Raw genomic sequence first — 16,272 nt, 5'->3', positions numbered from 1 at the left:
TCTTGGTTAAACCCTTTTCTTCATTTTAAGGTGCATGCAAATGTAAACATCTGATTGAAATCTATTTTTTGGACTAGCCATGTGGACATGAACTCAAGCAAATGTTGTATTCTCCGTCAGCTGACTGCTGTAGCAATATCTTTGTCATGTGCTGATGAGATTAAGTTAAAGTGTCAGACCAGCAGGCTCCTTCAATCAGTGAGATGATATCATACAGTTGTGTGCTCGGTGCTGATTTGAGGTGATACACACCAGCTGGATCAACCTCCTATTGCTTTTGTGTTTTATCAAGCAAATGCAAGGAGTCCAGGAGCTGTTAAGTGTTTTGTTTGCATCAATCAATCATGAGCGAGTGTTTCAACTGTGAATAGATTTGGTGTTAGTGCTAGACTACTAATGCATAAAATGTGTAAATTAGAACTATGACTTCTTAAATCTCATTCAATAAATAAATCAATTAGTTACTTAAAAAAAACAAAAAAACAATTTACCCAGGTTTTAACCAATTCATTTTCAACTTGGGTCCTAAAACAAAACCTGTTGAGAGTTGCTGGTCTAGGTAATGTAGCTGCCTTTATATGGGCTATTTATACAATGTATCATTTACCAGGCATTAAAACCAGACACCATTGACTTTTGTATGCATTCATACACAGATTTTGCTGGTTCATTTATTGGCACAGAACACTGTCAAAGCCTTTATCTGTAACTGAGGGTAAACTTGACAAATTGCATTAATTTTCACTTCTATATTTTGCTGTTTTTGGCCCCAGCTAACGCGTTCCCGGACCGTCTGATGGTGTTTGTTCTCCAGAGGTTGGAGAACAGTAACGAAAGGAACAGAATGGGCTCGCTGGCTGTCCTCAGACACCTCATCAACTCATCCAGTGAGTTTTAAACATGCCATCAAATACGTCAATGATTTCTTCCTCAGCCAGACACTCTTATCCAGATTGTCATACCTGGCTATGAAAAGATCAGAAGGTTTTGCTGCAGTTGTTATTAAAAGAGCTGTATTTTTAAATTCTGCTCTGTCTGTTCAAGCCTCCATTATGGAAACCAAGAGGCTCCTAATTCTAGCCAGCATCAGGCAACCTCTGGCTGACCACAGTAACAAGGTACATAAATATATCCTCTCAATGTGATAAGTGACAAAATATGGGTGTTTCATCAACTTTGGGCACTCTTTGTCCTGCAGACCTTTAGAAAATAAACTCCCTTAAAATACATTTTTCACAATTTCACTAGTTTATTTAATTTGCCTAACTAAAATGTCCAACATTGAATGTCCAACAAATCATGTGAGGATTTGACATTGGCTATGGTTCCATTCAAAGTTGTGACTTTAACGTATGCAAAAAATTTGAATATTGCATAAAACATTTGCAAATAAAGAAATGATTCCATCTCATGCCTTTAAAAAAAAATAAATAAAAAATAGTCACTTTCTGGGTCAACTGGGGAAGCCTGTGGCTCTTTATTCCTACATAATAAATGACTTGTGCCAGACGAAACGCAATAACAAACGATGTTCCAGTTCTTGATGTTTGGGAATGCAATTGTGTGAGACAATAATGGCAGGTGATTACTAAAGAATTTTGATGATGGAAAAAGGTGGATGGAAACATGGCTATTAACATTAACATTTATTCTGCAGCGTCATTGTCACCACATCTCAAGTTATGTATTGTGTTTGATAGGATTATGTGATGTAAATTAATACAATTAAATTCCCTCTTGCATAATTTGAAATAACACGTTTTAAAATGTTCTGTTCACAAGTATTTTTAACTATTTTTTTTCTTTGTTTTCTTCACACATCACATATGTATAATCTCAAGTGTTCTTCACTGACACCTGTGTAATCAAGTACACTAATATCTTGTTTTATCATTTGCTGTTGGACAGTTTGGACAATTGACAACTGAAAATGACAACTGTGGTACTTTATGTACCAAAGTTTCAGAATTTTCACAGAATAAATATTTGGTTTCACACTGTTGATTATTTTGTCATCTTAAAATATTTGATGGTAAAAGGCAGACAAGGGTAAACTGATAAAATGTATGCAAAAAAACTTTCATGTGTTTAAAATTCAACATTTTTACATACCAGTATCCAAAGTTATATAAATGTAGGCCTATATGATCTATTTTTTTTATTTTCATGTAAAACATACTGCTCATTTTGAGTGCTCAGAAAGGTTTTAATGCTAGTGTTTGTCTGTGCAGGTGAAGAAGAGAGTGGTGCAGGTGATCAGTGCTATGGCTCATCATGGTTACCTAGAGCTAGAGGGAGGAGACTTGCTTGTCCGTTTCATCATCCAGCACTGCGCTCTACCAGACACTTACCATGTACAAACAACCATTACTCACTAACACATTTCTTATCTTACTCCCGATCAGCAGTGTCACATGACTGTAGCTGCAAATCAACTTCCTGCTCGCTGATAATTTTTAACTTCTCTTTAAGTTCCAATCTCCTTGCTTGATTTCCCATGCATTTCATTGCAAGATTGTCTATAGTCGATTTGTTTGACATCAATTCAGCAACCTTTTTAATTCAGTTCATAGTCCATGTTGAGCAATATTTCAGTGCATACCTCAGTTTTTAAATATTTACGTTAGTTAGTTAGCTTTGCACTGTAATTGGCTTTAGCCTAGCCCTAGTTATGCTAGGTTGTGTGATACAATACAGCTAATAAATTGTTAATATTCACACAGCGAGGACAGCGACCTCCAGACCCAGAGGAAGTGACTAATGAGGCTCTGCGTAGCATGTGTGATAACACATTGCATCTTTTCACTACCACAGTGGGCCGCCTGACTGATGTGAGTATACAGATGAGTACAAACAAGCGTACACCTTCCTCATCGTGATGCTTGAAGTCATGGTTGGTCTTTCAAAATGTGCAGTGCTCACCTTTGTTCTGTGTTATTCTGTTACTGTTGGTGCAGCATTATGATTGACCGTAATTGCATGTCATTTGTCAAGTGAACTTGTAGTTTAACCATGGTATTTGTAGTAATCAATCCCCCAAAATACATGGTTATCACACTTTTACTATAATAAAAAGATTTTTTGTAAGGCTATTAGGGAGAACATCAGTGTCTGTAGTGGTGACAGTCCTGCTGCCACTAAATCAGACACATGCACATCTGCAATGCGTCTTATTATCCTAAAGACAACTCAATGAAACGCTTACATAGTGAGAGATGGGCTTTGCAGTCATTCAGCACAGTCCATCATCTTCACAGCCAAAGTCAGCAGCCCCAGCCCGGCATTGCTGCTTGTAAGAGAGAGTGTCTAGAGAAATATTAGATCTTTTTTTCCTATGAGCCCCCCAACATCAACAGCAGGCCGTTGACAGGGATCTCTCCTCAACAGACAGACGAAGACAGTTTATGTTTCGATGAGACTGTCTCCAATCCCTCTGCCAAAACCCATTCGAATGATAACCAGGAAAATGTCAGGAGATGTACATATAGCCAGACTATATTTAGACTTTTGTTGTGTCTATCTTGTTAACATGTTGTTTTAAAGCACTGAGTTTAGACTTTTGTGAGATTTATTGTGAATATGGATTTATGGTTTGTGGGATTTATTCAGTTTAATTCACGTTTATTTGTACAGCGCTTTTTTTCAATACAAATTGTTGCAAAGCAGCTTCACAGAAAATGAAAGTTTCTACTTTACATTTAGGAGTAGTTCATGTCTGTCTCTCTAACTCTCTCTCTATGTAAATATTTATATAGACTATAAAATATTTATAAATAATGTAAGACCTCAAGGAAAATGTTAAAATTCCACTGTAAAAAAAATATTTTAACTGTAAAAGACTAAAAATATAAAATGTATTCATTAACAGTAACTTCTTACTATATACAGTGAAAATGTAATAAACTGTAATAATTTAGGTAAAATACTGTTAAATTTTCATTTTGCTAGTGAATTAGGGAAGTCATCTTATAATTTAAAGTGGAAAAAAATGTAAATTGACATTCCCAGTATCGATGCACCGATACTGGTATCGGGTCGATACTGAGCTCATGTACTCGTACTCGTATTTGTAAAAATGCCCCGATACTAAACGCCGATACCACGCATGTGATCAGTGCCATATTCAGACAAAGAAACACCAACAACAGAAAAAAAGACAGCAGAATGTAGTTATTAGAGATTAAGGATGTCTAAAAATGTACATGCAATGAATATAATAACATTCAGTATTAATGCCTGTATAGCTGATGTGAGCAAGCTGATAAGCAAAACACGCTGAGTGGATCCAGCGCGCGGCGGCGCAGATGCGCGAGCTTGTCGAGTGAATATCCCTTTCTCACAGATATCACTGGAAAGTTTGTACTTCGGTCGGAAATGTCAAAAACGAGTAAGTAAAACAATGCAAAAGTTACTTAACAGTAGGGAGAGAGAGATAGAGAGAGCGCGCGCGCACTTCTGTGGTGTGATCTTTATTGATGTTCGCTCAGCACGCATCATTTGAATTAAAACTAAATCGTAAATATATGACAACATATAGGGGCATTCATTCACTTTAAACATAATTTATTTTTAACCTTAAGCATTGAACACGAGTGAAACACAAGTGAAACTATCAGCCTGTGTGAAATGCGCTAGGCTGTTCTGTACTTGTCCCTTTCATCTGCTCCGGTACACATAAGTGCGCGCGCTGTGCGTGTTTTCCTTGCTTCATGCGTGTTTCTGCAATTATATGGCTTTGAAATCTAAATGTTTCAGATGAAAAAAAATAAATAAATTCTATATCTGAAAATGATTGATTTATAACGAGTGGTTCCCTGCATAATTACAGCAAAAAGCGTGGTTACAGCACTGAGCCGCTGCAATGGAGCAGCTCTAATGCTATTTAAGATGATGTACCATAGAGCAAATAAATACATAAAAAATTAAGTGAAAGTAACAAAAAATTGTAAATTACATTTTAATGGGCATAATTAAGTGTGAAAAATAACCGAAGGATATACAGTCAAACCAAAAATTATTCAGAGACCAGATATAATTTTATTTTTTTTATTATTTTTTTTACTAGTGGGGGCAGGACACTATAGTTAATTTAAGTAACTGAGGATAGCAAAATAAAGTAAACTGTGACAAATTATACCCAAAAATTCTTCATACAGTGGACTACCAGTAAAATTGATACAAAAGTGAGACCAAAAATTATTCAGACCAAGTAATGGAAAAAATTGAAATTCAGGCTTTCATGAACCTGGTTGACAGCATGCCCAGGAGACTACAGGCTGCCATTAAGGCTAAGGGTGGCCCGACAAAGTATTGATAGTTGTGTAAATATTGTCATACCAACAGCTGTCTGAATAATTTTGATTGATTGATAGAAAGGTATTATCAAGCTAAATTTTTTCTGACACAGTTTAACTTGGAGTTCTTGTAATATTTTATTATCATTTTCTAAACTATAGCGAATAAAATGTGAGAAATGTTGAAGGTGTCTGAATAAATTTTGGTTTGACAGTATCTATTTGATAAATGAAGTTAATCAACTAACATTTTACATACTCGTTTGTTTTCTTTACCCAATATTTAAAAAATGTAAAAATACAATAAAAATATCGGTATCGGTACTCGGTATCGGCAAGTACCAAAAATTTAAGTATCGGTATCGGACGAGTACTGGAAAAAGTGGTATCGGTGCATCCCTAATTCCCAGAATTCCCTGTGTCAGACTTCACAATTGATGGTTTTTATTCATTGAAATAACTGTGCTTCTTCCTATTTTTTTTTTTTCTTATCAGTACATTAGGGTTTTATTCTACATTTTACACTGTTTAATTAATGTTTAATGCCTCCCTGATGGGAGGTATTAATACTTTGTCTTAAATTTACCAAGAGTACCTCAATGTATCTCTTCTGAAATTATGTTATTTCCTGTGTAGGTTCTGTGGCCGATGCTGCTTTGCTACCTGACCCCAAATCAGTACGCCAACGCAACTACTCCCTTGTGCAAGAGTTTAATTCTGCTGGCCAACAAGAAACGAACAGCACAAGAACCCAACTTCATCATCGACTTCAACGCACAAGGTGTGGACACACACACACACACACACACACACACACATATGATGTCACTGATGAGCCTAGACTCAGACTAAGAGCTTTTCCACTGTCTGACCTAAGGACACCCTGGAATCACACTTTCTGTCTTTTTGGCAGTGTGGCAAATCCAGCAGCAGTTGTTAAACCTTTTTTCCATTGTTGGCCTGAATCTAAATTACACTTGCAGACGTTTTGTTTTCATTGCAAGTCGTTTGCTTTGCCTGTTGAGTCTGTTTCTAATTAGTTAAATGAAAAGTGGTATTTATCAACTGAATAAAGTTTTTGGGGCAGAGGCTAATTGTTTCTTATGCTGACAGTGATTAAATTGAACTCTAGTAGGACAAATAAGTCCCAGGTTCAGTGATTATTTATTCGTTAATTGTAATGCTTTTGGATCATGGGCTTCACTAATGGGTTACCCTGGTCTGCCCTCCCCCTCTCTCTGTCTTACTCCGTTTCTTCCTTCTTCCCGCAGGCTCTAGTCTTCCCTCACAATATATCCTGATGATAAGGCTCTTGGTAAGTGTCAAATTCCCGCAGTTTTTTTTTTAATTAGATTGTTCTCAGTTTCAGCTGGGCAACGAGTAAGGTAAAGAGTAAATAAATAATTTTTGTATAATAACCGTTACAGTGGATATTTCACTGTTCCCTATTACAAGATACCAGTGCTACTTTCATACACTAATGTTCAAAAGTTTGAGGTCAGCAAGATTTTTTTTGTAAAAGAAATAGTTGACCCAAAAATTCTAATTTTGTCATCATTTGCTCACCCTCATGTCATTCCAAACCTGAGATTATTTCTTATGTTGTACATAAAAGAAGATATTTTGAAGAATGCTGGTAATCAAACAGTTGTTGGTCCCCATTGGCTTCCATAGTGTTTCTTCCCTACTATGGAAAGTCAATGGGGACCAACAACATTTGGTTCTTCAAAATTCTTCAAAATATCTTCTTTTGTGTTCAGCATAAGAACAACATGCGAGTGAGTAAATGATGACAAAATTGAGATTTTTTGGGTGAAATCGGTCAAAAGTGATCAAATAAATGCAGTCTTTGTGAGCATAAGAAAACATTTTAAAAAATCCTACCAACCCTAAACTATTTCTAAACACAAATATTGATTTCAAGCTAACACTATCAAGTTGTTGTTTTTTTTTAAGTCTAGATTTTAGTCTGCTGCAAATGTTATTATTTTGTCATCCATTCATTGAAGACAAACAATTTTGTATCTCTGTTTCTCCTTATACACTCTTGTTGAATTATGATATCATTTAGTCTATGCTGTGCAGACCTTAAAACATCTCAAATTAATGTTACATTTTCCTCAGGTGAATGCTGCATTCCCGTTTCGATCCAGGGGACATGGTGTTCCCTCTCTAAGTCTGCTCCACACTATCAGCCCTAACATTCACCCTAAAGCTGAGCCTCTGTGGGAAAACGAGATTCCAAAGCTGGTCAATTATCTTGAAGGTTTGTTAAAATATACAACAGTGATGTACCGGATTAGGTACAGAGCTTTTCTTCATCAGGCTACCAGACCACGCCACCTATTGGTCATAACATCCAACTACACATTTCAATGTTTCACTATGATTCCAAAGATCCAGCCGTCTCAAAGCTGATTTTGGACATCAGCTCTGTCTAATTTTACCTGCTGTGATATTTCAATGAAGTAGGTAAATTTACTGACATTAAAGGACTTGTTACCTTATTTAGTCTAGTAACTGATACTTTACAGGTTCTCAAGACTCGCTCTGTCAGTTTTTAGTCGAACAAGAGCTCATCTGCTATGATGAGGTTTCAGTGAAACCTCTCATGTGTCTTCCAAAACCACAACCACCTGTCCTTAGGGACTCACAAGACAACCAGATGTTTGTCAGACGCAGCCAAAATCATTTTTAAATATGGCAAATCATATTTCACATTCAGCGACTCTTCCAAGATGGTTACACGGTATAGCTTTAAAAAGTTATATTGGGTATCCCATTATCTTTGACTTTTTCCAGAGTGTGGTTTGAATGCATCTCTGACTGAATTTTGTCTCTGTCTTCTAACCAGAATCCACAGAAGATTCTCTGGATAAAAAGAAGTGGGAAGAAACTTTACTTCAGGTCTGTAGTAATATGTATGAATTAATAATAGCTGTTGAAAAGAGAGGCTTGTGTTGTTAAAAAATTTATAGGAAATCTATAGGAATAAATTATATCTATATCTAGAAGAATTAGTGAAAGTTAAGCCTTGACAAGATGCAAACGTTCTAATGGCCAAAGTTAATGCTGATTAATCAGACATTGTTTTCTGATTGTGATCAAGCTCCTGTCTAAAACTCTGGCAGCCATTGAGGACAGCCAGTGGACTGGTCAACTTGCAGTAGAAGCAACACGATTCCTTCCGACCTACAACAACGCTCTGGAGGAGAAGGTTGGTTTGGAAATCTGTTTGTGCCTCTTTGTATTACAAACCAGATTTATTATGTCAGAAAATAAGCATCCTTAGTCCTATAGATTTAGGAATTTAGCCTTTATTATTCTCAGCCTTTTCAAAATGATTGCCTACATAATAAATCTCCCATGGAGTTCACCTAAACAAAAAGTGTAAATTTTACTTTATTTCCTGGGTTATTGAGATAAACTCTTTGTTCTCTCTCTTTTTTCAGAGTTTTTTGTATCGGTGTATCGGTGTGATTCTCCAGCAGTGCTATAATAAAGAGCTGGTCAGGAAACAGCTGCAGGAGATCTTGATCAGCACTCGTCACAATGATGCAATCGAAAGAACGGTATGCCACTGAGCACTTATTAGTTCACTTCTAACTTCTGAAATAAGAGGCATAACTTCTCAGAGAGAGTTTACTGTGTTGACAGTCAAACAGCTTGCTGAAGCACCGCATGCTGACAGCACACTAAAACCTTCTCTGGGGAATTATGGGAAATTATGTCTTTTTAATTCATCACTTTTACCACACTGCCACTAAAAAAGTACAGAAAAATCAAATACTAGAAAACTATTTAAATCTAGTTGCAAATTGACTACAGTATTTTTACGGAAAATAAGTCAAATATTTATTTTTCAGGAAATATAATAATTGAATTTTATATAAGTAAATAGCAGCATTTTTCAGATGATAAAAACGTGACTTCTGAAAAATATAGTAGTCCATTGGTGGATGACCAATTGGCCATTCTTATCCATTCCTGTCCCCAAATTTAGGTCATTATTCTACTGCCTAGTGTTACAAGAGAACACATAGCACATAATTTCTAATCATAGATTTGTTCAGAATGGATTCAGATGTTCCACAGTTTGGATATCTGAGGTTTTTGCAGCTATTTAAAAGTCGCTAATTAAGAATAATGAAAATAACAGGCAGTAATTGATATACAGGGTGTTGCCATGGGAATCGGGCTGTGTGCCAGCAGTCATCTCAATGGCACTCTGGAAAAACTGGAGGAGTTTGGAAAGTCTGACGCCTTCAGGAAAGCCTCAGGGATATTTGGTCTTCTCAAAGTAGGCCGAGCTTCATTAGATTGTTTAAAAACTGTAACATTTTAATTTGGTTTGAAATGATTTTTTTTACAATGTTATGTGCTTTTAAAAATAGTAATTGTAAAATGTAACAGTGCACAGTTTTTCATTGAGTAAAGGTTCAATTGTAAGTGCTTCAGAGACTATATTTTACACATTTCTCTTGTTGTGTGTCACTTTTTTGTCATTCAGGATAAAAACGATGTTGATGTGGAGAAAATGAAGAGCACTCTCATTTTGTGTTATGGCTATGTTGCGTTGCACGCTCCAGAAGATAAGCTCCTCACTCGCATCGATAGTGACATTCTCCACAACATCTCCAAGAACTTCAACACCAAGGTAAAACAAAGCGGTATTCTAAACTGGTATTTATTTATTCCTCTGAAGTTTAAATGTATAGTTTTGTGGCTTTTAGTCTTTTTAGTCAGTTGCCACATGTTAGTGTACTCATAAAAGTTGACAAAAATAACTTTTAAAATGTATGCTCTATCTCTTCTGAGAAAAATAGACCAAAAATATTGATGACTCAACTTGTAGATGTTTGGTGGAGGTTTTTGGAAAAATTAAAAATGTCATGCCTCTCTAGACATTCTATTTTGTTAGATGAACAGCTCATTTATTTGATCAGAATTAATACATTAATTATTTCCCATTGTTTGTTACAGCAGCGAGGCACAAAAAATAAAAATGTGTTGCCGCTGTAAGGTGTTTTGCGAAACAAGTCCTTTGAATGTCCTAGTATATTGTTGACAGGATTCAGTTGGTTGCTTTTGAGGCTGCAGTTATTTAGTTTGATCTAAATGATTTTTAACGACAAGGATCATTACTTCTCTTTGAGTGCTGAATCATACCTCATCAATATTCATAATGTAATTGTGCGATTTAAAATAATTTCACTGTTAGGGAACCATGTAACTCATTTTGTTTTAACATTCTGCTGTCCAATTTGAATATCAAAGTTGAGTTCGTCTTGGTTTTTGTTCTGATTTTAGGAGAATTTTGTTAAACTGAGATGTTATATATACAAACAGTATCTGAAGGGTCACTTAATTCATCATTCTTAAAGCCCTTTCTGTTGTTAAATAAAAAGGATCATCTTTAATGTTTGTGAATTACATTGCATCATTACTTTTATTGTTGCACAGGTTCTGGGAATTAAAGTAGAGACCAAGGTACCGTGAAGGGAAGCGATCACAAGCACCTTCTCTCACCTCTGACCTTTACACTTTAACTCATTTTCTCTTCAGTCTTGATGCTGCAATCAAAATCTTTACAGTATAACCTTTTGAGCTTCTCAAAAAAGGTCATAAACCTCTCCGCTATCTTTTTATGACCCTGAGATGGATTTTAAAAAGCATTTATAAGCTCTTCCTATTTAGTTTGGATCTTTTTAAAAGGTCTGTTGTTATAGTAAGATGACATTTTAAACTCGCTTTACACTAGTAAGTAAAAGTTCAGTGTTTTTTGAGAAGGTCAAAAAAGTGCTCACTAACCTGATCAACTTTTCCTTACTAAAGCGTCACAGTGTCTTGGTTTTCTGGCTTTTGTGGATTTTAGGTAGCTTGATTCATCACTTCTGACTCTTTTTCTATTGAATCACAATTATAATGTCACAGATTTTGATTTTCATCTCTTATAGCACTGTTTAGAGTACAAGTAAGCGAAGTCAAACATGTAAAGTATAATGAGCATACTGAGTACAGCTGTGACCAGGAAATACTTTCCTAATTCCAGGCCTTGATTTCCCTGCACTGTTTGATTGACATATGCACCGTTTCATTACGCATATTTTGAGTGTGTTTTCATCTCTTTCGATGTGTTTGTGTGTCTGTATGTTTATGGGCACATCATAGGACCTGACTATGAAGCTCAGTCTCATTCATAGTGTCGGACTCATTGCCAAGGCCATCAGCAAAAGTGTTCGTAAACAGGGCTTCCTGTTCTCCCGCAAACAAGAGTTGATGGGCGTTATGATGGTGAGAGGTTTGATATGAAGATCATTTGGTTTTTAATATACTGTATGTATGTTTTCAATGTAAGAAAAATTACAGACCAGTTTCCATTTTTTTTTTACTTGAAGTCAGTTTCATAAGGATATGCAGACTTATTTGGCATTTATGTCTATTATTTACCTGCAGGATTTCATAAAAGCTGAACCAACAGATGTAATGAGGACCACTGTTCGCTATCATGTATTGACCACATGTGCCAACCTCATGTATCCTACCATTTTAAATCTTTCTTATGTACATCTTCACTTCTGTGTTCATTCATTTTTAAAAGATTTGTAAACATGCTAATCTGGCTTCTTTGTCCATTGCAATGCAGTGCTGCACTCTGTTAAGAACTTGACCTAAGTTTTCAGAAACTTAGATCCTCCTTTATCAGAAAATGAAAACTTTGACTTGTTAAAAACATGTTTGAATGGAGTTTATGGGCTTCCTACTGTGGACACTCCGGACAAGGCTAAAGATGAAGAAGCCCTGGATCAACAGCAAAGAGAGGTCAGAATAAAATTTGCATGTATCTACCCATGCCTGGGAACATCACTACTCTCTCCTGTACGCTTTAAACATAGAGCATGTTTTTCACTGCATTGCGGTTTCCCTCAGGTCTTATATTCAGATACTTTTAATGCTCTTCATGAAATGCTGAGGAATGTGCTAGCCAGAGACTTGAGTCCTGATGGTCTGCAGTCTGTGTTCAAGGTAAAGCAGAAACTATAAGTCACTTGCCATTTTGCAGTCCCTTTGTCTGAGCCCCATTTATTGAGTGCTTTTGCACTTCCCAGCATATAGAAAGCTGGCTGAGCTCAGGACAAGACCATGAGCGGGAGAGGGCAGTAAAGACCACGGCAGAGTTACTGCAGTTCTACTTGGACAATCTCAGTGTGAAGGTAAGGAGCATCATTGGCACGTGTGTGTGTGTGTGTGTGTGTATATTAGATACACATCTATAGGATCCACAATGCAGTAATTAGTGATATTCTTTAAATTTCTAATGTTGGGAAAGGATTCTTTATGTGTTACAGTGTTGAGTTACTCAAATTATTATTTTTTATTTTAAGCACCTCTAAAATCCCCAACATGCTCAAACAGCAATTTTTACAATACTTGTGCACCACATGAGAGAGGTAAAGGGTTTTGTTTGTAGAGAAGTAATTTTAATACTATAATTAAAAGATATAGATTACAGATATTTAGTTCTTTTAAGTAAAAAAGTCTTCTGGTTATTCGTAGATTGTTACTACAAAACACTGTGAATTGGCCTTGACAAATTTCTTACATCCTTTAGATACAAAGCATTCACTTTCAACACCTATTATTTTATTCTGCCCAAGCTGAAATGTTAAGTAGGATCATTTATTTTGCTCTTCCTAAAAGACGCTTTGGTTTCCTCAAGGCACTGATTAATGAAATATGTGCTTTGGGAAACAAATGTAGTTAAAATGTTATTAGATCTCAAGCTCGGTGCTAATGAATCTTTCTATTTCATTCTTTCTCTCTGTCTAGAATCTAGTGACATTCCATAATTTGGGAGCTCTTGTGGGGCGTCTGGCCCCACGGTGCACAGACCCAAACCCTGAGGTGCGACGGGCAGCCATAGACTGCATCTATAGACTAATGTACATTCAGCTGCGCTATGAAGGTACTGCCCAGTTTTTCAAAGCACAGCTCAGTTTTGTCTAACCTAGGGTGAGCTTCAGATTGACAATCTGTCAACATGAAATTGTTTATTGTGTTACGTTATGCTGAAATACTTAGCAAAGGGTCTTTGCTCTTCCATTTTTCAGGCTTTTCACTGGACTACAAGGACGATTCAGTTGAGGGTCTATTAGATGTTCGCGAGAAGCTAAACAATCCTGACCATTCAGTCTTGTATAAAACCTGCTCTGAGCTGACTAAGGTTAATTGTCCCGATGTCTCCTAAAATACTGATACTTCCAAAAAAGCTCTAAGTATCCACTAGCTCTCTTTCTGAAAATGAAACTGACTCTCTTTCTCTCTCCACCCCGTGTCTTGTGTTTTAGATCATCAGTAAGCATTTGCCCCAGCAGCAGTTGAGCACCCTCTTGTTTATGCTGTATGATGGTTTGGTGGACTCTCAGTCCAACTGTTCCAGAGCATCCAGCGTGATCCTCAACACCTTGCTGAAGAACAGAGGTGCTGGCTTGCAGGATCTGGTACATTACACCTTCATCAGATTGTGGGAAATCAAACATTTTTAGCAAATGTTCTTACATAATCATTTTATATTGACCTTGGAGGTTTATAGAATGTATCATCCTTTTTATTTATTTATTTGTATAACATTTTTTTGCAAAATATATTCTTAATACTGCTACAAGCTTTTAGATTCCATAAAAATGTTAAACAAGTAGTTCTAATAATACTGTTCAAATGTTTGGGTTCATAAAGGTTTTTTAAGGTTTTCATAAAGTAGTCTCTAATGCTCATCAAGGCTGCATTTATTTGAACCAAAATACAGTAAAAATAGTAATATTGTGAATTTATATTTCAGTTTAAAATAACTTTAGCCATTACTTCAGTATTCAGTGTCACGCGATCCTTCAGAAATCATTTTAATATTTAATATTATAATATTTCTCCAACATTCCCAAAATCCCTGGCATGTGCATTTGAGCTCTGTTTTCATGTTCAATGAAACTGTAATTATTTTCTATCTTGTCAGGTTTTACTTCTTGTGTCTTGACTCTTTGTCAGGTGCCAGAGATGCTTGCGGTGTTACACAACCGGCTGCAGGTGATTGGTGAAGAGCAGGTAAAGGTGGCCATCGGTCAGTCCATCCTCATCCTCGCTACACAGCATCTGCAGACAGTGGTCAACACGCTCGTTGCCTACCCACTACCATACGACAGGTGATTACTGTGTGTGTTGTTTATGTGCATGGCACTCGTTGTCTGTCTTGTTCTCCGTGATGCTCAAGCATAATAATGATGTGCTTATGTTTGTGTCATTGTGTGTTTTCTCCAGCTGGAGCTGTGAGATGTGGATAGCTCTGGGAGCAGACAGCAGTCTAGCCCTGCAAATCATGGAGATGATTATCGAGAAGCTGAATATTATGGTTCCCTATGTAGATAAGAAAGAGTCCATGTTGAGACCCGGTTTGACCAAAGTTGCCACAAGTCAGCCGCTGGCTGTAAGTATTAATATATGTATGTATGATTTGTGTTATTTGACTATTAAAGCTTCATCCTAACTAGTCACAATGTGTCAATTATGCAGTGTCAAATTATTTTGAAGCTGCGTGAAGCAACAAACTTGCAACAAATAACACCAGATTTGAAGCCGAATGTTTAAAATGCAGCTTTGAGAAGCAGGGTGTAGAGATTTTACTGTGAGCGGGACTTCCCATTACAACACATCAAAAATAGAAACCATGTGTTTTTGCAAAATGTCTTGACGCGAGATGCCATTGACTTGCACAGCTTGTTAAAACATATGCTAGTGAAAACAATTAATTGCTAGATTATTTACTGTTACATTAGTTAAGAAATGGTTTAAACTTTTAAACTTTTTTTTGTTCCATTTATTTCTTTTTTTAAGCCATTTTTAAGTAGGCTTACACTACTGTTCATATTTTTGGAGTCGGTATAATCTCTTAGAGTAAAATCTCTTGCTCAAGACTGCATTTATTTGATCAAAAATGCGTTATTACAGTAATATTGTGATATTATTATTATTATTATTATTATTATTATTATTATTACAATGTAAATAGCTGTTTTTTAGCTGTTTTGTTAAATAATGTAATTTATTCATATGTTGGTAAGAATATGTTAGCAGCTGAATTTTCAGCATCATTACTCCAGTTTTCGGTGTCATATGATCCTTGAGAAATCATTCTGGTGTGTTGATTTGGTGCTCAGGAAACATTTCTAAACTCGTCTTTACTTTCATTTTTGATCAATTTAATGTGTCCATGCTGAATAACAGGATTAAAAGAAAGGTCATATCCAGTGTTGCCAAGTCTATGCTTTTCCCGCAGAACTGGGCTACTTTAAAAGAAAGGTGTGTTTTTCATGTCTGCGGATTGAAACGAACCCAAAAATATGATGTTTAGCTCCTGGAATGCGAATTTAAAACCCTGCTATGTATTTTACTCCCCGGAACACGATTTTTAGTGGGGAACCCCCCTCAAAACACTATTGGGCTAGTTTTGAGTAGCAGTTGGGCGGGTTTTGTTGTGAAAACCTGGCAACCCATGTCATATTCTAAACTGTTTTGATTTATAGTTTTTTTAGGTTTTTTTTATAGTGATTTTCTTTTGTAATGCAATGTTTTGTAGATGACCTGTGCCCTGCGTGAGATGATGCTGAATGGCCAGTCAGCTGATGCCGTGGCGTATCTGTTTCCAAAGCTCTTCAGTGCTCTTCTCGTGCGCTTGGGCTCCAGCGTGGGAGTTCAGCTACCTAAAGATCTCAACAGCAACAGCATCATTTCAGACCGCAAAACAACCAACAAAATTAATTTGGCCAATTTTGATGTGTGTGGGTGAGTGGCATAAATATGGAATTTAGAATAATTTAGATAACTAACTAGTATTTTTTTTAAATGATTGTGTTTTTTTAATTAATGATTCGTTCTGCCTATGTGCTGATTAGTCAAATCGATCATTGATGAAGTTACATTTTGGGTC

The 16,272-nt window shown here is 36.3% G+C and overlaps 1 protein-coding gene across 1 annotated transcript in view; it reads left to right on the top strand.

Moving 5' to 3' along the window:
• Positions 1-16,272, top strand: part of LOC306887471 (maestro heat-like repeat-containing protein family member 1) — a 39,974-nt gene that overhangs the window by 10,869 nt on the left and 12,833 nt on the right. Inside the window, exons 11-34 of the mRNA XM_079445213.1 lie at positions 774-887; positions 1,045-1,118; positions 2,232-2,354; positions 2,724-2,831; positions 5,931-6,075; positions 6,566-6,609; positions 7,419-7,560; positions 8,149-8,201; positions 8,404-8,511; positions 8,747-8,866; positions 9,472-9,594; positions 9,805-9,951; positions 10,758-10,784; positions 11,466-11,588; positions 11,751-11,830; positions 11,978-12,116; positions 12,225-12,320; positions 12,404-12,508; positions 13,125-13,260; positions 13,406-13,518; positions 13,643-13,795; positions 14,337-14,491; positions 14,607-14,772; positions 15,922-16,127. Of these exons, the coding sequence (XP_079301339.1) occupies positions 774-887; positions 1,045-1,118; positions 2,232-2,354; positions 2,724-2,831; positions 5,931-6,075; positions 6,566-6,609; positions 7,419-7,560; positions 8,149-8,201; positions 8,404-8,511; positions 8,747-8,866; positions 9,472-9,594; positions 9,805-9,951; positions 10,758-10,784; positions 11,466-11,588; positions 11,751-11,830; positions 11,978-12,116; positions 12,225-12,320; positions 12,404-12,508; positions 13,125-13,260; positions 13,406-13,518; positions 13,643-13,795; positions 14,337-14,491; positions 14,607-14,772; positions 15,922-16,127 (2,800 nt within the window). The remainder of the gene's footprint in view (positions 1-773; positions 888-1,044; positions 1,119-2,231; positions 2,355-2,723; positions 2,832-5,930; positions 6,076-6,565; positions 6,610-7,418; positions 7,561-8,148; positions 8,202-8,403; positions 8,512-8,746; positions 8,867-9,471; positions 9,595-9,804; positions 9,952-10,757; positions 10,785-11,465; positions 11,589-11,750; positions 11,831-11,977; positions 12,117-12,224; positions 12,321-12,403; positions 12,509-13,124; positions 13,261-13,405; positions 13,519-13,642; positions 13,796-14,336; positions 14,492-14,606; positions 14,773-15,921; positions 16,128-16,272) is intronic.

The sequence above is a fragment of the Barbus barbus genome (genome assembly GCF_936440315.1).
Source record: "Barbus barbus genome assembly, chromosome: 21".
In the NCBI taxonomy this organism is placed as follows: domain Eukaryota; kingdom Metazoa; phylum Chordata; class Actinopteri; order Cypriniformes; family Cyprinidae; genus Barbus; species Barbus barbus.
The sequence above is the reverse complement of the archived record's forward strand: the minus strand, read 5'-3'. Positions and strand labels throughout refer to the sequence as shown.